Below are 27,418 nucleotides of genomic sequence, written 5' to 3' on the forward strand. Positions count from 1 at the left end.
CGCACACCCACTCACACACACACGTGCACAGACCCACACCCACTCACACACAGACACACACGCATGCACCCACTCACACACACGCGCACACCCTCTCACACACTCACACACACACGCACACACACAAAAACTCACACATAAGCAAGCATATGCATACAGATACATGCAGATGCACACTCACATTGAGATACACCCACACACACATACGCACACAACCCATACATAAACACTCGAACAGTCATACACAAACACATACCCCAGCTGAACCAAACAGCACATTCTCAGACACACGCACATACAGGAAGAAGAAAGTGGGAAAAACAGCAGTAAATCTATGCCAGAACGGAGAATGAGAGAGCAAGTGTGGAAAGCAGAGTGAGAGAGAATTGCAAATCACCAAGGTGAGGGAGAGTGTGTGGCAAAGGTGACCCCTTTCAATAACCGAAATAAACTCTGGTGAGTCATGACGTTGTTAAACACTGAGCCAGGAAGGAGCGCTTACACCATCAGAGACCACTTAGATTTCACGACACACCTTAGATCCGACTCTTCCCCACAGAGAAGGCAGGGGGCAGTGTGTTCTGTGGGAGCAGAGAGTGTCCCCACTGTAAGTAGCCTCGAAGCTCGGTGCCACCGGAGCTCAGCGCCCCAGGGGGCGGGGCAGGCTGAGGTCTCCCTCGCTGTTAGATTTAATAGGACGGGATGCCCAGTGGCTGCATTGCACCAAGGCCCAGCCAGTCGAAACTCAGACAATGCAAAGGGGTGGAGGAGTGGCAGTGTGGAGTGTAACGCTGTAAGAGGTGATGGCTAATGTCTGCATGTGTTGTGTGTGTGTGTGTCTGTATGTTTGCATGCATGTGATTGTGTACATATGCTTGTGTGTGTGTGTGTGTGTGTGTGTCTGTATGCTTATGTGTGTGCCTGTGTGTGTTTACGTTTGTGTACACATGCTTCTGTCAGTGTCTGTATGTTTGAGTGTGTATGTTTGTGTACACATGCTTGCGTGTGTGTGTGTGTGTGTCCTGCAAGGACGCAAACACTGAGGGAACCTTGTAAAACAGCCAGAGACGTGCAACGGTGCAAATAGACAAGGCTGAGAATGAACACTCACACAAAAATACGCAGAATTTTCACACGTCAAAACACAGGGAGGCTAATATTACACAGACATTGGCTCACATGCATTCACACTGAGGGGATGACACACATGCAGACACACATAATACAATACAATACAAACACACATTACAGTGCCTTCAGTCCCAGGACCACCAGAAAGCACTTTACAGTAAATAAATAGTATTGGATTCCTCTGCAAAAATGATGGGTCTTGAGGAAGCATTTGAAAGAAGCCAGACAAAGGCTTGCCAAAGTGTCCCACAACAGAAAGATGTATCCCCATATGATTCAGGTGTGTTCTGTGGATGTATCCCCATATGATTCAGGTATGTTCTGTGGATGTATCCCCATATGATTCAGGTGTGTTCTGTGGATGTATCCCCATATGATTCAGGTATGTTCTGTGGATGTATCCCCATATGATTCAGGTATGTTCTGTGGATGTATCTCCATATGATTCAGGTGTGTTCTGTGGATGTATCCCCATATGATTCAGGTGTGTTCTGTGGATGTATCCCCATATGATTCAGGTGTGTTCCGTGGTGGTGTTCCTGTTTGTTTACAGGTGAGTTCCATGGAGGGCCTTTGTCCTACGGGCAAACATTCGGGCTGGTATGTCAGTGGTTTGGATTGGAGATTTTTATAAGTTAAGAGCACAGTCTTGTTCTGAACTGTCAGACACAGGTAGTCAGTGTATTCAATGCAGAATTTGAGTGATGCGGGGTTTGGTTTAAGTCCATGAAGAAGAGAAGTCACATATCTCCAGGCAAGCAGTAGGTTTCGTGAGGATGATTTAGGCAAATTACCAAGTATGAAGCTGCAATATTCTGCATGTGAAACTAAAACCGTTCACAAGAGTTGATAGGGAAAGGCTGTCCAGCATTGGCCTTATCCTGGCAAAGCTTCATAGGTGGAAATATGGCATGTTACAAAGGTCAACTTTAAGCTATAGAGCCAAGTAATTAAAAAACCTGTGTTCGCAGTTGTTTTAGTTGATTAGCAAAAGCCATGCTTCAGAGGTGGTGTGCCTCTCTCACACATAGTCGGAGAGAAAGCTACCTGAACTTTGGGGTTACGTATCTGATACATAGCCATGAGAGATACCTCAAAATCAAGACTTCAACAAAACGTTTCTGCTTGTTTTTCAAACAGAAGAAGAATGATTACAGCCAACATAAAAACCCCATAAAATTCTAATTAGCGAAACACGTGTCTTATTCTGGATACTGAGACAGCTGCTTGTATTTCTGCACAAGGGTGGCACTCAAAGCCACCTGTGGAACTTCGAGGCAGCGGCAGTCTCTCCGCTAACGGTACGGGCTGAAGCGGGAGCGGGAGGCGGGGTGGCTGCCTGCCTGCACATTGCCGTGCGGTCTGATGCCACTCCCGGAACGACTGACAAATCGGTCCTCACCAGCTGCGCTCCAGTCAGGGGGTGTTCAACGGAGATGACAACGCTCCGGCGACGTCGCAGAGTAAATATTTGAACTCTCATCTGAAGGCGGGGGGAGACACGAGGAGATACGGATGTAACCACTGACGAACCAATTAAAGATAAAAAAGTGTTTTAATGTATGTTGTTTTTATGTATGTTGTATGCTACCATACGCTTGTGCTCATCCCTTCACTTGCTCTGTTTGAATTCAAATTCATTTGTTTACCCATTATGAATGACTTATCTTGAATGACTGCAGGTTCGAGGGGGGGAAATCTAGGCAGTTAAAACTGCCTAAAACGAAATCAGTCCCACCTGTCCAGTAGTCACATTGTATTTCTTTGGTCTGCTCACAGCAATCTAGCCATGACGCTGGATTCTGCAGGAAATAACTGGAGCTCGTGCGTTTCCCGTTGTCTATTGCGTCAAACGGCTGGCTGCCTCTGACACTGAAACGATATAGCTTCACTGGCTAACTCCAGAGGATTCAAAAGACAGATCTTCCAACGACTACCTTCGGGCTGACGAGCAGAAGCGGTTAAATTTGAAGAGGGCACTCCGGTGCAAAGCCGGGTCGCGTGCACTGCGAACTTTAAAGTCCGGCATTTCTTTAGTTTTGAGCAAGAAGGAACCAGCGTGTTAACAGCTGCACCTATTTCGCAGCCATCCACACGCCAGCCGGGCTGGCTGTCGGTGTCTGCGCAGTGCCCCCAGTCTCTCCCACAATATGAACGCGCATGCTGAGCACGTCACCAGGAATTCGGGACCCCCTGTTGATTTATCGTTGAAAAAAAGAGGGTGGCAGTAATGAGCGTCTGGAGGAAGGGAGACTGAAGGAGGGGGCGCGCTCGGACGCGCTCATTGCGGTTAAAGAAAAAAAAAAAAAGAGACACCCCACCTCCCCTTGAATGCGTGCTCGCCACCCCTCCCTTTAGCTCCGATGTGCGTGCGCGCATCCCTACTTCACCCCCTCCCCTCTATTATATTACTGTAGCTCTCCCTCCCTGAACACACACACACACACGGATACACACACACAGACAGACTGTTGGGTTGTGAATTCTCGGAGACTGAGAAGATGGTGGCAGCGACGGCGTTGTCGTCTGCGCATGGATAGATGAATCTACTCGGCTAGTCATTCCTGTATTCCTCGGACAGAATGACTTAGCTAGCCTACTGCCGGGCAACAGGAGGAAGCTTAATCCAAAAGGGAAGGGGAAGAAACGCAGCCGTATTAACCGGCAAGGGAATACCAACAGCGGTCACCGGACCTGTAACGTTACGGGACTAAGGGAATTATAAACACAGAGACCGTCGCCCCTCGTTTTCACTCTGTGCGGTTGAATTAAAGTCGCAGGACCGAGGAGACACTTTTCCACGAGACTCCGGGTCCGGTGGGAACGTGAAGGGGAGGGGAGGGCTGGCAATTAGCTCTGACTTCTCACGCGTTTACAGTCTGCTGTCCAATTGTGGCCTGGAAAAAAACTTTCGATGCAAGCTGGAATCATGAAGGAGCACCTACATATCATTAACTGTTTTCTACATTTTCATTTGGATACCATGTAGAAGTTTGCCGACCATTTCCCAGCCTTATTTTATTTTTTAAACGGGATTTGCTGAAAACAACAGATACAAATATTGACAAAAGTGAACAACACGGGGACGTTTTCGTGATCGGAGATATTCATATTATTTATGGTAACGTTTTGATCGTTGTTTTAAATAGCAACCTTTATTTCAACTGTTGGTATTGCTCTTTTTTGGTAAGCGTGCGCGTTTGACTGAGTAAAATGACGATATCACTGTCGTTTTTCCTTTGATTTGGCGCAACTCTAGACTGAGTGCTACATCATACTTTTTTGTTCTTCAGTTTGGAAACCCTGCCTCTTTAGGAACTGGGGTTACCAGCAGTGGAGATCCGGAGAGGGAGCTCAGGAAAGGACGGGGCTCCGTCCATGGAAACACTTCCGAATAGGCCCTCTCGTTGAATTAGGACGGGTATGTGCGGTAAGGGTGAAGGGCGCCAGCTGCACATTTCAGTTTCTTCAAAATACCGCAACGATGCCTTACTGTTTTCACTTGAATTAGATGCCAGGTTTAAAGGTGTCGTCCGCTGAGACTTTTCAGCTCGCTCTCCGCCGTTGCCACCAAGACAGAGCGGGAGTAAAAATGCGTTAAGTTTTTTTTTTTGTTTTGTTTTGTGTCTAAACAGAGTTTAAATCCGATGCGACATTAGTACTGAATCATTTTTTTCGTGGAAATTTAAGGGAATTATTTTCTGCGAGAATGTGTGCTAGATCACAACTGAGACGAATATATAAAACTTTCCGTGTATACCCCAACTTTATTGGCCATTTTTGTATTCTCTCTGGCACATAAATAAGGGGTAGTCGGAGAGGACTAAGTGCTCAGACTGAAAAGCATAAGCCTGAAATTTCGGGATCGGGGAAATATGATACTTAGGTACACCGTGTATAATTTTGATTTCAGTAAGTTTCGAAAACAAACGTTGGTTAGAGTCGCGAAGAGGAAGGGAGAGGGTTTCGGGGGGACGTAGCTAACTCCCCAAACTGTCACCGGGGTCGGCAGTATAACTAAAGCTTGGTTAGAGTGGTCGGCGGTGCTGACATTGATATTATTTTTGTGTGTTATTGTTAATTCGTGTTAACTTTTCAGATCTTTAAACGCGAGAAAGGCCAGTGAAAAAAACATGTTAGGTCCCCGGGGGGCGGGGTAGGGGAAAATCGAAAGCGGAAAGCTGGACTTGAATTATAGTAACGCTGGGTGCAGGCAACACACGAGCACTTGACGACTTAAGTGCTTCAAAACAGAAGAAGACAGAGGAATGTGAGCATTGACGTCATACGAGATGGAATAATGAACTGTTCAAGCCTTTGGAACGGTCCTCGAGCATGAGTGCACCGTTTTGCGTTGCAGACGTTTTTTCCCCTTTGGATAAACTTTTTTTTTCGTTTTTTTTTTTCTTTCCCTGACCTTTTCCTCTCATTCATTTTGAAGTCCCTCGTCTCTTTCTGCCTCTTTTAGACGCGGAGGGAAAAAAAATATACTGTTGGGACTTACCTCTGCGCTGACGGCCGGCGTTTGTCTGCGTCGCGTCAGGTCACGCAAAGCGACCATGGCCTCGCCGCAGCATCAGCAGCTCCTGCGCAACACGGAGGTGAGCTGCGACTCCAGCGGCGACGGCGCGGTGTCGGTGCGCATCAGCGGCGTCAAGCCGCACAAACAGCCGCAGCACCACGGCCCAGGGAGCCTGTGCGCGGGCGGCGGGGGCGGCAGCGGCAGCGCGGGGGCCTCCAAGCACTGCAAGTACAGCATCTCCTCCAGCTGCAGCTCGGGGGAGTCCGGGCTGCGGAGGCCGGCGGTGAAGGGGTTCCGGAGCCAGCGAAGGATGCCCCAGCTGTTCGAGAGGTCAACTGCGCAGTTCTGGGACCCTGGGTTCGACTCGCCCATCCTGGAGGAGGCGTGCCGGGAGAGGTGCTTCCCACAGGCGCAGCGGCGGTTCCGCTACGTGCTCTTCTACCTGTCCGCCGCCGGGCTGCTGTGGGGTGTGTACTTCGCCGCCAACCCCGCCCGCTGCGACGCGGCCGCCTTCCTGGCGCCCACCGCCTCCTTCCTGCTCTTCTGCCTCCTCCTCTTCCTCTTCACCTTCACCCGCCTCTACGTCCGCTTCTACAACCAGGCCTCGCTGCTGCTCATCGTGGCCACCTTCGCCCTCACGCTGGCGCCGCAGATACAGACCGCCGGCTTCAGGGACCCGGAGGGGGTCCCCGTGGAGGACGACGGCTTCGACGACGTCATTGCCGCGGAGAGCGGGAACCTCAGCCTTCGCCGCGCCTCCCCAGCGAGCTCCTGGGCTCCCTGCATCTCCCCCGTGGGCACTTTCTCCCTGTGCATGGAGGTGCTGCTCCTGCTCTATAGTGTGCTGCACGTCCGCCTCTACGCCTCCGTGCTGCTGGGCCTCCTCTACTCCACCTCCTTCGAGGCCCTGGGCTGGATCCACCTGGCCCGGGGCGGCCCGCGGGCCCTAGACTCGGACTGGGAGGCACTCACCTGGCTGGCGCCGGCCCGGGCCCTGCTGCACCTGTGCGCCCACGCCATCGGCATCCACCTGTTCATCATGTCAGAGGTGCGGTCCCGCAGCACCTTCCTGAAGGTGGGCCAGGCCATCATGCACGGCAAGGACCTGGAGGTGGAGAAGGCTCTGAAGGAGCGCATGATCCACTCGGTCATGCCGCGGCGGGTGGCGGACGAGCTGATGAAGCAGGGCGACGAGGAGAGCGAGAACTCCGTCAAGCGCTACTCCACGGTGGCGTCGGGCGGCGTTGGCGGCGGGGCCGGGGGGGGTGTCGGCCCGGGAGGGGCAGGCGCCTCCTCCTCCTCCTCTCCCAAGGGCAACAAGCGGAAGAAGACGTCCATCCCGCGAGGCCAGATCATCTTCCGGCCCTTCAACATGAAGCGCATGGAGCCCGTCAGCATCCTGTTCGCAGACATCGTGGGCTTCACCAAGATGAGCGCCAACAAGTCGGCCCACGCGCTGGTGGGGCTGCTGAACGACCTGTTCGGCCGCTTCGACCGCCTGTGTGAGCTGACGTGCTGTGAGAAGATCAGCACGCTGGGTGACTGCTACTACTGCGTGGCGGGCTGCCCGGAGCCCCGCCCCGACCACGCCTACTGCTGCGTGGAGATGGGGCTGGGCATGATCCAGGCCATCGAGCAGTTCTGCCAGGAGAAGCGTGAGATGGTCAACATGCGCGTGGGCGTGCACACGGGCACCGTGCTCTGTGGAATCCTCGGCATGCGCCGCTTCAAGTTCGACGTCTGGTCCAACGACGTCAACCTGGCCAACCTCATGGAGCAGCTGGGCGTGGCCGGCAAGGTGCACCTCTCCGAGGCCACCGCCGGCTTCCTGGACGACCGCTACCAGCGTGAGGACGGCCGCGTCACCGAGCGGGTCGGCCAGAGCGTGGTGGCGGAGCAGCTGAAAGGTAAGGCACCGGGTCATGTGACGGGGGTGGCGGGGCGGGGGGAGGGCGAGTGGGCGCGTGCGGTTTCCTCCAGGAAGCTCGTGGGTGGACTTCGCCGCGAGTCACAGCAGGAAGGATGATATAAATGTAGCACATTCTCACATATTAATGCTTCTGGCTCAGTGCTGGCAGAGCACAGCCAGGAGCAGGTCAGGGAGTAAGCATTAGCCCTGCTGTGCTTAAGCCTTTGTGTTTGTATTAAGTGTGTAGTTAGAGTTCGTTCATGTTTGTAGTGCTTAGATAAGCGCTGATATACACAGACTCTGAGCAGAGGCGGAGCAAGCTGTGGGGATGCTGGTGGCGCTGGTGGGTGGAGTGAGTCTACAAGTGTCAGCAGCAGCAAGGAGCAGTTCGGTGGAGCCGGGGTCAGAGGTCAGCAGGAGACACGCAGACAAACTGCGTTTAGCACGGTGGCTGATGGGAAGTTTTGTCCAAAGAGCACTGAATGGCTGCTTAAATCAGAGCTTATATCGTGCTTTTGTAGGCCTGGCTTTAGTGATGAATGCATCTCTTGTGGTGTGTGGGTTTGTATGATGGCTACACAGAGGGTAACACACGTGTGAAGTCCCTGTCTGGTTAATACGTGGGCTCCCAGCTGTCCTGCGTGAGACCACACCTCTCATTTCTCTGAATGGCTGGTGTTGTCACACTGCTTTTGTAACAACTGAAATCTGCCAAGAGGTTTATCACTGTGACAGCATAGTCCACTTGTCTTTAAGCCTGTCATGAGGCCTGTTGTGAGAGGTTTTTGTTTTATGATTACCTAGAAGCAACTGGATGAAGTGATCGCTTATTATGTCTCATGTTTAAGTTTTTGTTTTTTTTTTACTTCAACTAAGAAAACCCTGGACATAAGAAAAGAAATGCAGATGTTGTATTGCAGCCTTGGTGAGATTTTGTACTTGCTCTAAAAATAGTGACCAGTTTTAAAATGGCAGTGATGACTTGTGGCTAACCTTCTCCCAGCAGCCTTTAGATTACATTACATCATTGTCATTTAACAGACGCTCTTACCCTGAGCAGCTTACATAGGGTACAATTTTCATGTTATCCATTTATATAGCTGGATATTTACTGAGCGCCCCAGTGGGTAATGAACCAGCAATGGTGTGGCTACACTGAGCTAACCCCCCCCACCCCTGTGTCTCTTTAAAAGGGAACCCCCCGAAGCCTCCTGCATCATTTCTAGAGAAAAAGCCCCCCCCTTCACCTGCCCTTCTCCTGTGTCATTTTTACAGGGAAAAGCTCCCCCTATTCCCACACCTGCATTCTTTAACAGGCAGAGATCTCCCCCCCCAGCTCCAATTCTGGATCGCTTTAAAATGGAAGGCACCCCCTCCAGCTTCACTACAGGGTCTCTTTAACAGGCAGAGAGCCCCCCCCCCCCACTCCAATCCTGCATCTCTTTAACAAGGGAGAGAGGCTCGGCCTTGATGCAGTGCTCTGCCAGCCTCATGCTGCGTGTGTGTGTGTGTGTGTGGGCGCGTTCGTCCTCCCAGAGTGCTTTCTTACAATGACTCATATTACACAGAGGGCAGCGCAAGGTTGCTCAGTGAGACTTAACCTTCCGCTCTGCGTCCCGGCTGCCCGTGTGCCGGACTGACTGAAGCGGCTCCCCCGCGGCATCTCTGGGAGTTTAACACGCCCCCGTAATCGGCGTTCGCTCAGGACGGGATGGGGCCTCTGTGGGTCCTCTCCCCGCGTGCCCCGCACCAGAGTCACATTATGGAAGTGCTTTTGGGGCAAGGCCCTGGGGTTGGGTTCGGATGAGTCAGCCCCATGAGTGTGGATAGATAGCTGGCCTAATAGGGTAGAAGACAGCAGGCTGCATGGCAGGGGTGAGCCCAGGCAGGGTGATCACCTCACAGGCACAAAGTGGGGTGGTGGCTCTGCGTGAGGCTGGGCTGCTGGTGTAGAAATCTGCACTGGCAGGAATAAAATGCTTCTGTTTGTAATCGTTTATAAACCCTGCTGCAGTCCGTTTGGTGTAGAGGCCCAGGAAGGGTGTTTTTTTTTTTTTTTTTTTTTTCTCCCCCCTCCTGGCTCGTATCCCTTTAGCAGCCTGTCCGATGGTGAGACGTACCAGAGACCGTGGAAGTCCTGTTTCCCTCCCGAGCAGCGGCCAGAGGCGTGATTTAGTGGCCGTGATTTTTTTCCTCCCTGCTGTGAGATTCACAAGCCTCCTGTCCTCACTCTCGCTTTGTGCTGGATGGATGTGGGTTTCCCTCTTGCTGCCTCTCTGTCTCTCTCTCTGACCCACTGCCTGCTCATGGTTATCACCCACCCCCCCCCCCCCGCCCCACTCTCAGGTCACATGACTGGTAGCATGCGGTGTGTCCTGGAGTTTATTTCCTGGATTTACTGTCCCGGCGGGAGTGGCTGTCAGGAGAGAGCCGTGTCCTGGCTGCTGGAAAAGTCTCCCATGGTGGCCCTGAATATAGCACTGAGGCCGGACGTCCCCCACCCTGCCAACTGCCCCTCCTCCCCTGTGACCGTAAATCACCGTTTAACCTAGAGGCTAATCACGCTGCCTGAACACCCTGGTGTGTGGAAGAGTGTTTTTTCATGTTAAGTTGTAGTTTTGGGAAAGAGAGGTGGGCCTTCTGGGCTCATGTAGTTGAAATGCATATAAATTTGAGATTAGATATAGAGGTGTGCCCTGGTATCTGCACCAGGTCTAAGACCATGTGCAAATGTTTGCTGCGGAGTTGAGCTGTATTAAAAGATCGTTTTCTATTTTTCTTCACATTTTGTTATGCTGAGATACATTTTAACCGGTCCCTTCTGCCTTGGTGATCAACACATTTTAACTGCTTTTCTGCACATACACACAGATATACTAAAGGTAAAACGCTAATGAATGTGGGTGGGCTGAGTCTGCAGTCGATCGGGGGGGGGCAGAGTTAAATGTCTTGATTAGAGGACCTTTTAGTGAGACCATTTGCCTCTGCTCAGTGCGTGTGGATCCTAGCGGCCGGCCACGCCCCCCTCGGGACTGCCTCGCCCCCCCTCGCCCTGCAGGTCCTTGTCTGTGTGAGGTGGCCTGCGTTTTCGATGCTGTTTGTTTACACTCCAGTCTTCGGCTTTTTTTCCCCCTGGGAAAGTACCTGGCAGCCTGGCTTTGGTCTGCATTCAGACTGCAGGCACCTCCAGGAGAACTCTACATCCAGCACATTGGCAGGACGGGGGTGGGGTGGGTGGGGGATGTGCTGGGGAGGCGGTGGAGGGATGGGGGGGGGTGAGTGCAGGTGCCCTAATGTTCTTGCAGGCTGAGAGGCGGTGTCCTAATGTTCTTGCAGACTGTCTTGTCGACCTTGACTCTTGCTCACTTAAATAAGCTAATCATTCACTCGGCTCCGAATGTTTTTTTTTTTTTTTTTTTTTTTTTTTTTTGTGTTACGGACTGACGGAAGTCGATTGTTAAAACCGGGGCTAAGCTGGTATGCAGCTCAGTGAATGCACACACAAGACTTTGTGAGCTCCTGCTGTATGGCTGTTCCTTTGGGGCTTCTCTCTGTACAGCCAGTCAAGGATAGCGTGTCTTTGTGACTGTGCCAAGGCAAGCCACATTTATTCAGGGTGTAGCCATGGACTCCTTGCATCCTACTGGACATACTGACCGACCGACGGGCTGCCTGTCCACCCTGGCACCACTGTCCTGCCGGTTGTCTACAGAGAATTGTGTTATTAGTACGGACTGGGTGATTTTATCAAGTCAACTTAAACAGTTCATTCAAAGATTTGTCAAGACTTGTTTGTACCTGTTTTTTTTTTCCCCCTCCAAGTTCTCATTGATTACATAGCTGAGAGACATTTTTGTCAACACTCTCCTAAAAATAAAAGCACTTGGAGCGTCTCTGTTCCAAGGGACTACTGCAGCATTCAGCAATGCGTTGTTTATCGGAAAAGAAATCACTTAGCGATAATTGCCCTGCCGTTAGACTGCCATTAAACAGGACTTTAGGATGTTAAGTGGCTGTTATTTAACTTTTGGTGTTTCTTCTGTCCAACCTTCCAACGTTCCAAAATCCCCTCACAACCCTTCGTGGAGTTTATCTTCAGTCTGCTCCTCGCACTGCTGTAACGGGTGGCCTGTGACCCCCGTGATCCAAAAAATGACATCTGAACTGAACGTAGCTTTTTCCTTCTGCCCTTACGCCTTTGTGGAAAGAATCACAGCGGTGGAGTTGACTGAAAGATGAAAGAGTTGCCTTTTAGCGGCGGAACTGGAAATCCTAAAACCTTTCCCTCGTGGCTGTTTGTGGAGCTGTGCAGCTCTCGAGTTCCTGTTTCGGCTTGGCTAATTTGTCCTTTCATAAATGTAGCATCCTGTTGTGAATCTGCCCCCATAGTCTCCAACCTGGGCCTTCGCTGCTTGGTGCTGTATTCCAGAGTGTTTACCACTGTGCAGTTCCTAACGCTTCTCTGCTGTCCTCATTTGGCCTCATTATATGGGATAATGGTGCTGTAATGAACCTGTGGTGCTCCCAACTAATATATATAATGCTCATGTCACCTCCTACACATTTAAGGTTATATCACTATATGGATACAACTGGAATGCCCGGGCCTTGTGCACCTCACCCGCTCTCCTCCTCAGTGTGTGACTCTCCCCCCCTGACACAGGAGTGGCTCTCTGCATATCCATGGCCTGTGCCCCCCCCCCCTTCCCTAATGACCGGCCAGCCGTCAGTAAGAGTTTGGGAGCGGATGAATTCCCAGGGAAGTTTTAGAATGCAGACACCCACACCCCGCAGCTTGGTTGAGCCGGGGCTTATGTAATCTGCCCTGCCTGTTTGTGATTCAGGCGGTGCTCTTTATGGTGAAAGCTAATAATGCGGACAGTGGTGACCTTCAGCAAGAGAAATGATGCCAGCCGAGGTTGTCCAGAGAAGGGGGGGGTGAAAGATTGAGAGATACAGTCCTGTACAGATAGACCCTGTCCAGCCCAATGGATGTGACTTTTCTCTGTGTCTGTACATATATGCGTGTGCGTTTGCGTGTGCACATGCATGTGTGTCTGCATGTCCGTGTAAGTATTGCACTATTTAAAAAATCTTGACAGAGACACTGCTGAAGACAGAAATAGTATTTATTCATTTATTTTTAGTTTTGACAGTTTTTGAGGATAACTTTACATTCTCATAAGGTTCTCTCCTAGAGCTCGCTGTAAATATCTTATCACCTCACTAGTTTATGTGCAAGGGGTTTTCTGTGATTCCAAGAGCTGTGGAACCGCAAATGGTTACTTTGTCCCACCAATGAAGCTAGTGTGGGGCGAAGGAAAAAGGGGAACGAATCGAGAGAAAACAATGGGCTGAAAGAAAGCAAGAGAGAGAGAATTTTGTCTGTGATGGCAGCTAATGGGTTCGTTTCTAAGCGTAAACTACGAGGTGTGCCGAGGCAGTGAGGTGACCGCTGCAGTGCACACAGTGAGACCGACGCCCTGCCCTGACAGATCAGAATAACACACTCTGGCACTGCTGCTAATTAGCTGTGTCACAACAGCACTGGCAGCTATATAGAGCTTTGTTCTCCAGTAATGTTAGCACTGTTATTGTGCAGGATTCTACACCACTGGCAGCTATATCGTAGAAACTTTATTCTCCAGTAATGTTAGCACTGTCATAGTACAGGATTCTGCAGCTTCAGCAGCTGTGTAATAGACCCTTGTTCTTCAGAGTTTTCAGCTGTGTCATTGCAGAGTATTCTGCAGTATTGAAAAGTATCCAAGTCGGCAGTACTCCTTGGTATGCCGTGGCGCAGTTCTTGGCATTGATTGAGGGAGAAGACCCTTGGGGAAGCGGTATTGATATATTGTGTTATCTGCATAACATTCGGCATTGATGAGAATATTAGTTTAAGACAGCTTCCTCTGGAGTTTATCACTCTGTACTGAATTCTACTAACTGCCAATCTGTCTTTCATATTAGGGAGAGTCTCATGTTGTCTCACTTGGTAAGTTTTTTTTTTATAAATCAGTAAATGGAAAATGAGGCTTTGAGGCTTCACAAACTCCAAAATGGATGGAGCCATCATGTCTTACCTGTGACTCGATCACAGATGACCAATCATAGCGCTTCAATGTGGAGGTCATTTGGTTGGTGCGTATGAGTCACTGGTTAACAGCGTTCCGCAGCCCCGCATAAAATGGTGCCTGGTTAGCCATGAGCGCTGGCGAAACCGTTTGGAGCTGCTTTACGGGATCAAGCAACGCCCACCGAACAGAGGAAACCTGTTACCAGGGATTAGTAATGCATCTCCTGAAACAAAAAACAGTCTGTGCAGGTCTCGGGACGCCCGAGTCATTGGCCGGTAATTGAGCCAGCTGGAAAGGGGAGAGGAATTAGTAAGTGTTTGCTGCGAGCCCCGGCCGCGCTTGGCAGGGACGCCGCTGACCGGGGCAGGGGTCAGACGCGCTGGGCGTGAGTTTGACAGGACAGGATGGCAGCAGCGGGCGGTGGGGGCGAGCGGGGACGGCCGCCGGGCAGGAGGAACCAGCTGCGCCCCTCTCTCTGCGGGCACCGCCACCCCTCCTGCTGCAGGTCTGTGCCTGCATGATTCTGCGTCTTTCACCGCTCCCCCCCCCCTCTCTCTCTCTCTCTCTCTCTCTCTCTCTCTCTCTCTCTCTCTCTCTCTCTCTCTCTCTCTCTCTCTCTCTCTCTCTTTCTCTCTTTCTCTCTCTCTCTCTCTCTCTCTCTCTCTCTTTCTCTCTCTCTCTCTCTCTCTCTCTCTCTCTCTCTCTCTCTCTCCCTCCCTCTCTTTCTCTCTCTCTCTCTCTCTCTCTCTCTGTCTCTCTCTTTCTCTCTCTGTCTCCCTCTCTTTCTCTCTCTGTCTTTCTCTCTCTCTCTCTCTCTCTCTCTCTCTGTCTCCCTCTCTTTCTGGTTGTTAATATTTCAGCATATAAATATATTTATGAGTATTCTTACGAATATCAATTATGTAGGAATAATTGAATAGACATGACTGATTAGTTCGAATCCAAAGGCATGAACAGCATGTGTGTGTGCGGGACGTGTTCATGCTATAATAAGGACAAATAAGGACACTAACAAGAACAAAGGTGAATCCTTCACCAGGAAATCCCTCCCAGATGCACGAGAGTCTGTGTCCTTGGGCCTCAAGTGCCCCTGCGTGCGTGTGTGCGTGCGTGCGCGGGCGCGTGCGTGTGTGTATGTGTGTGCATGCACGTGTGTTGTGTATATGCAAAGCAAATATATATATTCTCAGGCTATAGTCTGTGTCAGGGAGGCTTTACCATTGTGACTATGATTATGATTTATGATTGTAGTTATTTGCAGAACAGTTTAACAGTTTTTCCTCAGAGAATACGCCTGTGCATCTCTCTGTTTGCATATAAAATCTTCCGTTTTTTTTTTCCGCTGCACATAATCGCAGACGACTCACTCTGACTTCACCGTAAGACCGAGCTCGGATCCAACGTGAGAGTAAATCACTGCAGCGCTGATTTTTACGGAGAGGCTGAATTTACGGCAGAGGGCCGCTTAATTGCTGCTTAACGACTGCAGCCGTGGAAAGCCGCATGCATGCAGACTGGCCCCAGATCAGTTGTAAAGCCCGCCGCTGCAGCGGTGACTTCGCGCGCTCATGACCGCGCTGATAAGTGACCTGTTAACATCGAGTAGGTGAGGATTAGCGTCCGGAGTCTCTTCACGAGTTGACAGCTAACAGGGCCAGCTCTCCACACCCCAGCGTCCTGCACTTCAGATGCCACACGTGACTGCTTACACTGTACAGTGTAGGATTTACACTTTACATTCTACACTTTACACTGCATGCTTTACAGTCTATACGATTTCATAGTCTGCTCTTTTTGCTTTACACTTTACTGTTCATAGTGCCCCATCAGTGGGAGTATAGAGGGACTGGTGATGAGAAATATCCGGCCGTGACCCTCCTGCCGCCCGCGTTGTTGTAACGCTGTAGTAATGTTGTAGCAATGTTGTCGCGTTACCCCACTGTTACGGGCAGCACTGTTGACTGTGCCAGTTGTTGGTGGGGGTAGGAGGAAACCTTCTGGGTATTGTTCCCTGAAACTGGTCAATGTTAGCACTACAAACACGAAAGCCTCTGATTTCCTCCTGACTCGTTTGCTGGTGCCCTTCGGCTCCCGTCAGGGACCGCAAGGACGGAGAGCGCTGCATGTGTTCCGACTCGCGGCGTGACACCGTGACCTCCTCGTCAGGTCCGCCACCTGTTCCTCTGCCTTCGCTGTGCGCTGCCGTTCAAACGGGGGAACTGTGTTCCGTTTGGGGAGGGTCTCTCAGGGTGACGTGGGTCCTGTGTCGGCACTGAAAGGATCCCAAAGAACCACTTCCCCTTTAAGGTGTTGGACAGGTTACAGTGCCTGCGCAATAAATATTATGCAGCACTGCATGACTGGCTGATCTATAAATCTATCTGCTCTGTAAATCTTATCTGTTAGATGTTGTTAAGCAGCGGCGTTACTAATGCTATTATGCGCTGCTTATTTATCTGCTTGGCATAGCGGCTCGCATGCTGTAAGTTTCCATCTCCACTGCCGGAGGTTTTGTTGAGTTGAATCCGTTCGGGTTAAACACCTTCATGAGGCCTGGTTCAGGCTTGGTTGGGTTCGCTGCCCGCCGCAATGCGGACAGGGTCGAGAGCAACCTGTGTGCGTTGCGTGAAGTGGGGTGCGGTCAGGTCAGGGGTGGGATCGCGGGATTATGTGAGGTCACACAGTAACCAGCGCTGAGGCAGCATTGTGGAACGCTGTATCCTCCCTTCCTCAGGGTGCTTTTTAAATGCTGAGACACAGAGGCTTTAAACCGGGGGCCTGTTGTTGCTTATTGTCTCAGAGGGATGTTCAATTTCTTATTCTGTCGCTAATGACTAATGTGATAGTCTGTCCTCTCTGCTTCCTGACTCCCAGTGGAGGCATCACCGCAGATTAGATTTCATGGGTCTCTGGTTCCACGCTATTGCGGTTTATAAAAACGCACACATTCGCGCACACTCAAAGACACAGACACAGATACATCGCAGACTCATCCACACATACACACACCCTCATACATTATATGTTACATTATAATATACATAAGTATACGTTATAAAACTGTGCATGTTGAAGAGTCGCAGGTGCGGACTATTATTGGAGCTGTTAGCCTCAGAAATGTTACTCTCTAACTTGCAGCCCAGTCATCTTTGAAAGGTCTTGTTTTGGAGAAAGAGGCAACGCAGGGGCATGTACACCGTTACTGCATCTGGGCTGCTGGCTGCTATTTTTAAGGCCACAGCTGTGCTGAAAACAATCCCCCCCTTCGCTACATCACTTCCTGTGGACGCGGCATCACTTCCTGCCCGGGAGAGCTCCTAAAGGTCCTTTCACAAGCCCTCTCTGTTGACACAGCTGGCAGCGAGTTGGGGCTGCCAGCCCCAGTGAACCGCGCTGGGAGATTTCCCATGCGAGAGCGGCAGGGAGACAACCCGTCCCGCCGTGAGAGAGTCCCGGGGGGGGGGGGGGGGGGCGCTGTGGGGGGGGTCACCAGGAAACCGGGCGGGGTGGCGGGCCAGGGGGGCGGGGGCTGGGCCCAGCTGGGTCTTGGGTCCGAGGTGTGTTTGTATGGTAGGCAGGGGAAAAAGCAGTGTCTGCAGTTGTAGGTTTCCCTCTTTTATTTTTTTTTTATTTTACTGCTTTGACTGCAGTGTCAGGCTGTGGGCTCACATGAGGACAGGCAGAAAAACACACACACACAGAATCTCGGACACATGCACACACTCTCTCTCACACACACCGAAATTCAAATACTCACAGACACATAGAGGTAAATGCAAGTGTACACGCACGCGCACACACACACACACACACACACACACACACAGAATCTCAGAAAAGTCCGTTCTCTCTCTCTCTCTCACTCACTCTCTCACACACACACACACACACACACGTTGGAGAACGCGGAGCGTGTTGGAGCTGCTCGTTAGCGTGAAGGCTGCACAGTGAGGCAGTTGTGCAGCTAAATGGCTGCATGCATTAGGCATGGAGAACGCCACAGGGGGTGGCAGCACCCCGCCAAACCTGCTGAAATATCCATGAGGATCAGCGCAGAGCCATCTGGCGGGACGGGCGGAGAGCGGGGGGGGAGAGGACTGGGGGGTGGGGGGGGAGGATGGGGGCTGCTGGGCCAGGGGGCCAAGGGCCTGAGGGGGCACACTTCCTGCCGAGGGCTGCTGTGCTCTGGAGCAGTGTAGCACAGTGGCAGGGAGCAGGGCTCCTAGGGGCTGCTGGTTTGATTCCCAGCTGGGGCAGTGCTACTGCACCCTTGGGAAAGGTACTTGACCCACAGTTGCCTCAGTAAGTGTCCGGCTGTATTTATATTTACATTTATTCATTTAGCAGATGCTTTTATCCAAAGCGACTTACATAGGTTACAGTTCTTTACAATGTTATCCATTTATACAGCTGGGTATTTACTGAGGCAATTGCGGGTTAAGTACCTTGCCCAAGGGTACAGCAGCAGTGTCCCAGCGGGGATCGAACCGGCAACCTTTCGGTTACGAGTCCTGCTCCTTAACCACTATGCTACACTGCCGCCCAATATATATGTATAAATGGATATCCGGATAATCTGACACACGTAAAAACTCTAAACTATGTACGCTGCTCTGGATAAGAGTGTCTACCAAATGCCAGTAATGTAATGAAATGTAGTGTCATGCAGACTGTGTAAAGGGGAGTGGGCAGCATGTGAGATGTGGAGCTGTAAGTGTGGTTAAGGGTGTCTGAGAAACTGAGAAAACGGATAGAGAACAGTCCCCTGCTGATGAGGACTGTTTACCCACGCTAGCATACATGACATCACACCTGAGCTTGCGCATGCTAATGATGTCACATTCTCCTTCGAACCTGCAACCAACAGTGCTGCGGAGCACATGACTGTGGAAGGGTATGGTCCAACCAACAGAACTGGAAATATTCCCAGAGAAAGCAAGCTAACGTTTCTGCGTTACAGGGGTGAAATGTTTCGCTCACCTCAATACGCGCTCGTCACAGTTGCATTGCATTACATTATTTTCATCTAGCAGTTGCTTTTATCCAGCATGACTTACACAGTTTGCAATTTTTTACATGTTGTCCATTCATATAGCTGGATATTTACAGAGGCAATTGTACTTTGCCCAAGGGTACAACAGCGCTGGCCCAGCTGGGAGTCGAACCCGCAACCTTTCTGTTACAAGTTGAGCTCTTTACCACTACGCCACACTGCTCCCCTGAGCCCTGCTCCACATTGCACTGAGCGCCAGCATTCCGTGCCTGGATGCTATCGTGGTCCCAGCCAGAGGGCAGTAAATTTAGCCATGTTCAGAGCAGCTTGCGGGCTTCCTGTGATTGTGGCCGTGACTGGAAAGGGTAGGGAAATGACAGTGACTTTGGGACCGTGGTGGCTTTGGCAGACCCCCGCGCCACAGAAATGCATCAGCTCCCAGGCCTGTGACACCGGACGTGAAATCACTTCTTGCTTCACAGGGCTTGCCCACCCGAGGTTTTTAAGCGATCTGACAACATCAGAAAGCATTCGCTAAGGCAGGGCAGTGTGTCAGCAAACCGAGGGCCTTGTCTCAAACCAACAGATGTGGATGCGCTTCTGTTCCTGGTTGAAAATAGCAGTTGGTGTGCTTGCCTTTGAAGTTAACACAGGACGGTGACTCAAGTTTATCATGGGTTCATCAAAATGCAAAAGCCTTCTGTTGAGGTTTTTAGGCTTTAGAAGAAAGATTTATAGCACACAAAGTTGGGCTTGGAATTAAAAATCATAAACAAATAATAATAAAAAAACAAATACATTTTTATTCAATTAAATTTATGCCCATATATTTTAATTTTTGTCTGCCTGTGTTATCTCCCCTTTTTTGACTCTACAGTCAATTTGAATCAACATTGATTGTCCTATACCGTCATACCGTACCATAGCATACCGTACCATATGCACCAACACAGTACTCAAGCAGAGAAAGTAGCACAATACTCCTCAGACTGCCTCTAATGTGCGGTTAGTGGCTGAAAATCTGACAAAAAAAAGCACAGTACAACAAAAGCTTTGTAAATATGAGCCTTAGTGTGTTGCATAAAGATGCAGCACGCATTACTGGTACGTTTGGTGTTGCTTTTGTAATTATCAAAGCAGTCCTGCTGTATGAAAGAAGCAGGCTTGTTGTGTGTAGACATGATGAAGTTCCCACATCTTTCCAGGCCTGATACAGACTGCAGGTTGGGTTGTGTTGGTTAACTCATTAATTATGAAATTCGTAGTAGACCTTCTGTCATCATACTAAAAGACCTCCAACCCCCAAGTGTACCTAAAACATTGACCACATTCTTCTCCTGGCACAAAAACCAGTTGGACCATATGTATGTAAATATTCATTTTGGTATAGACACACACACACGCTTAATATATGAGCGTTGTGAACTCCAGATGCCCATTGATGGCCTTGCATAGAGAGAGACAGACAGGGCCAATACAGTGAGGGAAAGACAGACAGGGCGTCACGTACAGATACACAGACAGGTTGTCACGAACAGCTAGACAGACGGGGCATCACGTACAGCTAGACAGACAGGGCGTCACGTACAGCTAGAGAGACAGACAGGGCGTCACGTACAGCTAGAGAGACAGACAGGGCGTCACGAACAGCTAGACAGACAGACAGGGCGTCACGAACAGCTAGACAGACGGGGCGTCACGTACAGATACACAGACAGGGCGTCACGTACAGCTAGAGAGACAGACAGGGCGTCACGTACAGCTAGACAGACAGACAGGGCGTCACATACAGCTAGAGAGACAGGGCGTCACGCACAGCTAGAGAGACAGACAGGGTGTCACATACAGCTAGAGAGACAGACAGGGCGTCACATACAGCTAGAGAGACAGGGCGTCACGTACAGCTAGAGAGACAGGGCGTCACGTACAGCTAGAGAGACAGGGTGTCACGTACAGCTAGAGAGACAGGGTGTCACATACAGCTAGACAGACAGACAGGGCGTCACGCACAGCTAGACAGACAGACAGGGCGTCACATACAGCTAGAGAGACAGACAGGGCGTCACGTACAGCAGCAGAGATGGAGGCCACCAGCTGGTTGTGCTCCTTTCCTCTCCTGTGTCCCATGTCCCTTGGGTGGCTGCTGCTGCCTGGCTCCTGTCCAGCTGCCCGGCACTTCATATTTTACAGCCTGTTTCCCAAGGATTTCCCGCAGTGGAGGCAGCACTGGGGTGAAGGTGGGGTCAGGGATCGAGGGCGGGGGCAGGGGGGTGTGTGTACGTGGAGGGTGGATGCGGAGGGGCCTGCCCAAACATGGCCCACCCCTCCCGCTCTCTCTCGTTCTCTCTCTGTCTTTTTTTCCCCCCATCTCTCCCGCCTGTCCTTCAGCCTCTGAGAGAATGACAAGCGGAAGCTCTCTCAGTCCCTGTGATATTTCTGCTGTATTGATGCGCCAGGGCTGTGTGCTCTGGCCAGCGAGGCGAGCTTGTGCTCTGTGAATGGCCTGCGGACAGGCGGCGGCCGGCCGCCCTCTTTAAGACAGGAAATGAAGCCGGCAGTCGCGTGCCAGCACAGAAAGGCTGTCCCTGTGACGGCCAATCAGAGTGGCTTCTGTGTGGACCGTGTGTTCCGTGGCTTTGTTAGTAATACACAGGGGGAGAGGGGAGAGGGGAGAGGAGAGAGGAGAGAGGGGCTGCAGTCTGCCGCTGTGATGAAGTGATCTGCTTGCACTGGCCCCCACTCTCACACACACACACACACACACACACGCACACACGCACACACGTGAGGCGTGACGCACGGCTCACTCTTGCTCTCCCCCTCTCTCTCTCTAACATATACACTCTCTCTAACATGCACGCACACACACTCTGTCTCTCTCTCTCTCTCTCTCTCTCTCTCTCTCTCTCTTTCTCTCACACACACACAAACACACACACTCAGGCTCACACGAGGCATGACGCACATCTCTCTCTCTCTCTCGCTCTCCCCTCTGCCTTATCTCTGAAGAGGCCTCTACGGTCGGTGGCCCTCTGAAGGCAGGTGTGACGGCGCTGGAGTTCAGCCAGGGACACAGGAAGCGAGCTCCCAGGGTTGCAGCACTGCGGAGAGGGAGAAACCGAGCGGTTTGCCGCGCTGTCATTAAATACGCTCCGCATGGCACCCGGGAAGCTACAGCGCCTCCGTGTGGACGCTTACAGAATAAGCGTTCTTGGTTCATGCAAGAGCGTATGGGCTGAAGCACTGTTGAGCTAATCTTGGAGAGAGGGGAAGAGGGGGAGTTTTTCAGGCCTCTGAGGGCAATTACAGAAATAAGAGGCTGCTTCAAGTCGCCGACATGGCGGTGGGTACCAGAGTCCTGCAGCCCGCAGAGCTAGGCCTAATCACGGCTTGTGGGTTGCAGTTCTGCTCACAGTTGTGTTTCCGTTACTGGTGAGCGTAGATACAACAGTGTTCCGAACATCTGGAGTCGGCTGGAGAGAAAGGGGGAGAGAGAGAGAGAGAGAGAGAGACCCCCTCAGACTGTTTGGTTTCCAAAGACTCGCAACTGAAGTGGTTTTGGGAGGGCGGCCAAGGACAGCAGGCCGGGGAGTGTGGCGGTGGGGACGGGGGAGCGGGCGGCCCGGGACGGGGCCCGGTCTGGGCCAGAGGCCTCTGGCTCCGCGCTCTGCCCTAATATGGAGGCTGTCTGCAACCACGCAGGCGGTATTTACGAGAAGACGGGCCTGGCTGGGGAGGCGAGCTGGCAGGACCGTCCCTCCATGTCCGACCGAGAGAGGAGGGGGGTATTCGAAATGCGGAAGATCCTCTCTGAGTCACTGCAGAGATGTTCACCCAGAGAGAGAGAGAGACAGACAGAGGGAGAGAGAGACAAAGGCAGAGGGAGAGAGGGAGAGAGAGAGGAGGGACAGAGACAGACAGAGAGAGAGAGAGTGAGGGAGAGGCAGAGACAGAAGGAGAGAGAGAGAGAGCCTGGGGTTCAGTTTTTTTCCCTTTTAATCCGTGCCATTTAGAAAACGAAAGCCGGGAGAGATGGGTGTTGTTTGGTTAGTGCGGAGACACAGTGCAGGCTCTTGGAATCCCGGGGTTAAGGTTAACCCTCTGTTTCATGGGGGGCTTGCAGAAGACCCCATCAGAAGGGCTCGGCTCTGCTTTGACTTTGTTTTCCTTTCGCCTCAAAAAAAAAAAAAACTTAAGATAGAGCCGATGTTTAAAGTCCTTGCCTGGATTTCATAAAGAGCGCAGTGAGCCGCAACACGGGCTTGAAATTCACTTCAGACTTCCCTCAGGACCCAAAATAAAGTGTCATGCTATCAAAAGGTCCCAAAGGACATGCACTGGGTTTAAAACGCACTGTCCCCGGGGGATCGTTTGCATGGGCAGGGGTTTCTGGGTGTGAAGTGGGGCAGCCAGCTGTCTGTGTGTCCACTGTTTTCCATTCTGTGTGTACAAGGTGCCTTACCTCCCTCCGTAAGGAGGAAGAAAGGTTGGTCAATGATCGCGGGTCTCCTAACTTATCAGCTCATTCGCGCTTGTTTCCGCCACATCAGGTCCACCGTTTACACTGGTTTGTCCCAACAGCTGTCCCAATGGGTAGCGAAGTGGCATAGTGTTAAGGAGCAGAGCTCATAACCCAAAGTTTTCTGGTTCGGTTCCCAAGTGGGGCACTGCTGTTGTAGCCTTGGGCAAGGTACTTAATCTTCATTGCCACGGTAAAGCCCAGCTGTATAAGTGGATTATATGTTACATTTTTTAAACTAAGTTACTGTAAAGCATGTAGGAATCAGCACACAGAGGCAGCTTGAACCTTGGGCCAGCATTGACTCTGAGATCATTTTGCTAAATTTATCTTTGACCATGTCAATACATGATGAGTTTAATCGTGCCAAGTGGGGAGCAGAGGTCACCTGAGCTGGGATGGGGACAGCGAGAGAGCGAGCGAGAGAGCGAGCGAGAGAGCGAGTGAGAGAGAGAGCGAGAGAGAGAGCGAGAAAGAGAGAGACAGAGAGAGGACAGGAATGAAATCCATTTCAGGTTGTCTGTTGCTTCCTGCAGTCGCTGGTGCGCGGAGAGCTTCCTTGTATCTGGCTGCTGTCTCGTCCTGCAGAGAGCTGTTCACCTGCCATTAGCGGAACATTACCGTTAGCCTGGCCTTAAATCTCTGTCCTCTCCGCTTCCAGCCCAGGCATGGCTCCAACCCCACACGCTCTCTCTCTCTCTCTCCCCGGAGGAGCGGGAGACACTCGCTCCGATCCGCGGTACCGATGAGAAATACACAGGAGCCTTTGAATTCATTAAACAGTCTAAATAACGGTACTGTAGTACAGTAAAAAAAAAAGTCATCAATACTTTCAGCTCCCATTGGCGTCACATACTGGAAATCTGGGCTGGACCTTAACCACGGACTGATCCGTCACACTGGCTGGAGTGTGTGTAAAGCAGGGAAAGGTCTGTGCGCTTTACTCAGGAGCTGCTGGTGGTGAAATGGCTGCAGAAGAGCTCCTGCCTGCTCGCTGTGGTGATGGCGGTGATCGGATTAGATTTGCATGGTCTTATTCACGGTGCCAGAACCATGGTGAAATCAGTGCGTGTTTTTCCCCGTTTCTTTCGGTCTCTCTGCGTCTCTCTTTAGCGTGAATGATGGGGTTGGTTTTTTTTCAGAGGTGCTGTATAATAATCAGTTTCTGGTCTTCAGATCAGGTCAGCTTAGCGTAGTGCTCCACTGCCTGGCTGGAAGGGTTTCCAGAAGATATACTCTCAAAACATACTCCTGTGCACTGCTGGGTAACTGGGAGTACATGTGATTGAATATCATGCTGGAAGTGTGCGTGTTGGGGGCTTGTGGGTCGCCAGTGTTGAGTGGAACCCCCCCAAACTGGGGTTCTGCAAAGCGTGAAGCCACCTGCATGAGTGCCCATGCACAGTACAGAACCAACTGCTCCCGCCCTCTCTCTCTTTCTCTCTCTCTCTCCTTCTTTCTCTTTTCTCTTTTTCTCTTTCTCCCTCCCTCTCTCCCTCTCTCTCTCTCTCTCTCCCTCTCTCGCTCTCTCTTTTCTCTTTCTTTCTCTTTCTCCCTCGCTCTCTCTTTTTTCTTTCTTTCTCTTTCTCCCTCTCTCTCTCTCTCTCTTTCTCTCTCTCTCCCTCTTTCTTTTCTCTTTCTTTCTCTTTCTCCCTCCCTCTCTCCCCCTCTCCCTCTCTTTCTCCCTCCCTCTCTGTCTCTCTCTCTCTCTCTCCTCTCTCTTTCTCCCTCCCTCTCTCTCTCTCTCTCCCCCTCTCTCTCTCTCTCTCTCTCTCTCTCTCTCTCTCTCTCTCTCTCTCTCTCTCCTCCCCTGCCCTGCATTTCTTGACAGCGTGATAGTGGTTACCTAAATCAGTCACCAGGCTGTAAAGCTAGGAAGCTTGCGGGGAACAGTTGTGCCTCCAGCACACCCACTTGCGTGCCTGCATGCATGGATGCACACATTCGCACGTGCACAACACACACACACACACACACACACACACACACACACACACACACTCACTCACTCACACACACACACACACACACACATGCAGTGGCTCTATGGAAGAAAGAGAGGGTGGAAGGTGTCACTGTGTAGCACTCTGGGCGGTATGGGCTGGGTGGGGGGAACAGCCTGGACCGGGTGGGGGGGGGGAAGATGGGGTTGAGAGCAAGTAGTAGGACCAGAGCAGAGAGGTAACAAAATCATTCATACAAAATACATAATTCACAACAGGCAGTGTATCCTAGAATGCAGGACGTAGAAGTACACAGCTGGATGTTGTGGAGTGTATTTAACAACCTCTGGACTCCATCTCCCATCAGCCCTTGCGTGAAAGGGCCTGTCACTCACTGCCAACAGACAGTGTCCCGGGGGTGTGTTTGGGTGGCAGATCCTGCCTGTCAGCACTCCAGATAAAGTGTGAAGTGGCCCTCCAGCCTCTGTAGACTGTGTCCGTGTGTGTCCGCTACAGTGGAACGGTGTCTGGTTTAGGGAGGAGGGGGGGAGGTTTGCTGCCGTCTGTCTCCGTTTCTTTCAGTCTCCGTCAGTTCTGGTCACTCTCTCTCTCTCTGCCCCCTCCGTCCCTGCCAGCCTCTTCCCTGCCATCCCCTGTCCAGATTGTCACGCAGCATCTCACGGCGGCTTTGATGTCTCACTCCGCCATCCTGACACTCGGACCCGTGGCTCCTGCGGCGGCTTGCCCCCTGCTGCCCGGACGCAGCCTCTGCGAGGGGGCGGGGGGAGCGTGCCAACCGCGTGCCCCTGCCAGCTGGCAGGAGGAGCGGGGCCTGGCGCAGCGGCCCGACACCTGTTCTCCAAGCCTCTCTACCTTTACCTCCCCGAGAGTGCTCATTTCCACATGATCCGCGTCCGGCCGAGACGTCTGCCGGTGGTGGTTCCACGCAGAGGGGGTTTTATTTTCCACCCTTGTTATTGTGGAGGTTATTGCGGCCTCCCCAGGCCTGAGGGAGGGGGCTGATCCAGGCTGGAGTGTGTACGTGTGTAACGGGTTTTTATTTTTCCCCTGAGTGTAGGTGTGGGCGTGCCGGTTTCAGCAGTAGCCAAACCGCCACGGTGCCAGTCACGACTCGCCAGGGCGGAGCTGGGGTGGGGGTTGGGAGGGGGGTGTGGGGTTGGGGCGTTGGGGCTCGCCATTGTCGCTCGAGCATCGAGGGTGTGAAGGGGCTCGGGGAGGGGGGGTGGCCTCGGATGGAGCGCTGCTCTGTGTGCTCTTTGAGACAATGGGGACTGTGAGTGCAATATTTGGGGGGGGGGGGTGTTGGGTATTAACAAAAGCCCAGGCACTCTGCAGCAAGAGGCTGTGGGCAGAAAATGGGCCACTTCAGGGCACTGTGGTACAAAGATACAGAGCTGAGCCACACAATACAGAGAGACACAGAGATACAGAGAGAAAGAGAGAGATACAGAGAGATGGGAGGGAGAGAGAGAGAGAGGGAGAGACTGACTCACAGAGACACATAGATAGACAGGGCCAGATGGATAGAGGGAGACAGATGGAGAGATGAGGAACGGAACGGACAGGGATGGAGAGAACCATGACCTGCAGAGAGACAGAAGGCTGGGGAGAGATAAAGATGGACAGATGGGGGGGAGTCAAGACAAGAGTCAGATGAAGAGAGATGCAGACAGAGACAGGCCGAGAGCTGGAACAGATGGAGGTAGATGGCCGGAGAGCGACAGAGGCAGGCTGGCATATAAAGGCGATCCTGTGATTGATTCTCAGTCTCCCGAAGCACCCCCTGCCTTTACACTAACATTGTCTATGAGCTCCATCTCCTGTGTTATCAGGCCGTATCTCCACGGGACGAGGCCGGCTCGGTCTGCAGCCCTCGGTAAATCCCGCGGGGCAGCCCTGTAGGGGCAGGTGTGTAGAAGAATGAGCCTTGGGGCCCGGCCTCATGTAATCCGTACCCTGATCAATGCCATCGATCGGCCTGTGCTGCCGACGGGCGCTGCGTTTCTCTGATTCACAGAGCACGCCCACTGACTGATCGATAACCGCGTGAGCAACGCCGGCCGCGTAAAAAGAGTGAGATAAAGTTCCCGAGCTCACGGTCGTTAGTGCTAATTGCAGCGCTTATCCCTCCCTATCGTTAAAGGGGAGCCCTCTGGGAGGAAAAGAAAAAAAAAAACCAAAGAAGAACACTTGATTAACCAGCGAAGCTGACTTTTTAAAGGAACGAAACATGACTTTTTTGCGAATGAATCTTGCTATCCTCTGCAAGATTGCAAAGGATGTCAGGATTGATCGCCCCGTGT

The 27,418-nt window shown here is 51.6% G+C and overlaps 1 protein-coding gene across 1 annotated transcript in view; it reads left to right on the top strand.

Moving 5' to 3' along the window:
- Positions 1–5,573: 5,573 nt before the first annotated feature.
- The window catches only part of LOC118794091 (adenylate cyclase type 9-like), a 37,396-nt gene continuing 15,551 nt past the window's right edge, over positions 5,574–27,418 (top strand). Inside the window, exon 1 of the mRNA XM_036552240.1 lies at positions 5,574–7,560. Coding sequence (XP_036408133.1) covers positions 5,691–7,560 — 1,870 coding nt within the window. The 5' untranslated portion in view covers positions 5,574–5,690. The remainder of the gene's footprint in view (positions 7,561–27,418) is intronic.

This window comes from Megalops cyprinoides, chromosome 19, assembly GCF_013368585.1.
Source record: "Megalops cyprinoides isolate fMegCyp1 chromosome 19, fMegCyp1.pri, whole genome shotgun sequence".
In the NCBI taxonomy this organism is placed as follows: domain Eukaryota; kingdom Metazoa; phylum Chordata; class Actinopteri; order Elopiformes; family Megalopidae; genus Megalops; species Megalops cyprinoides.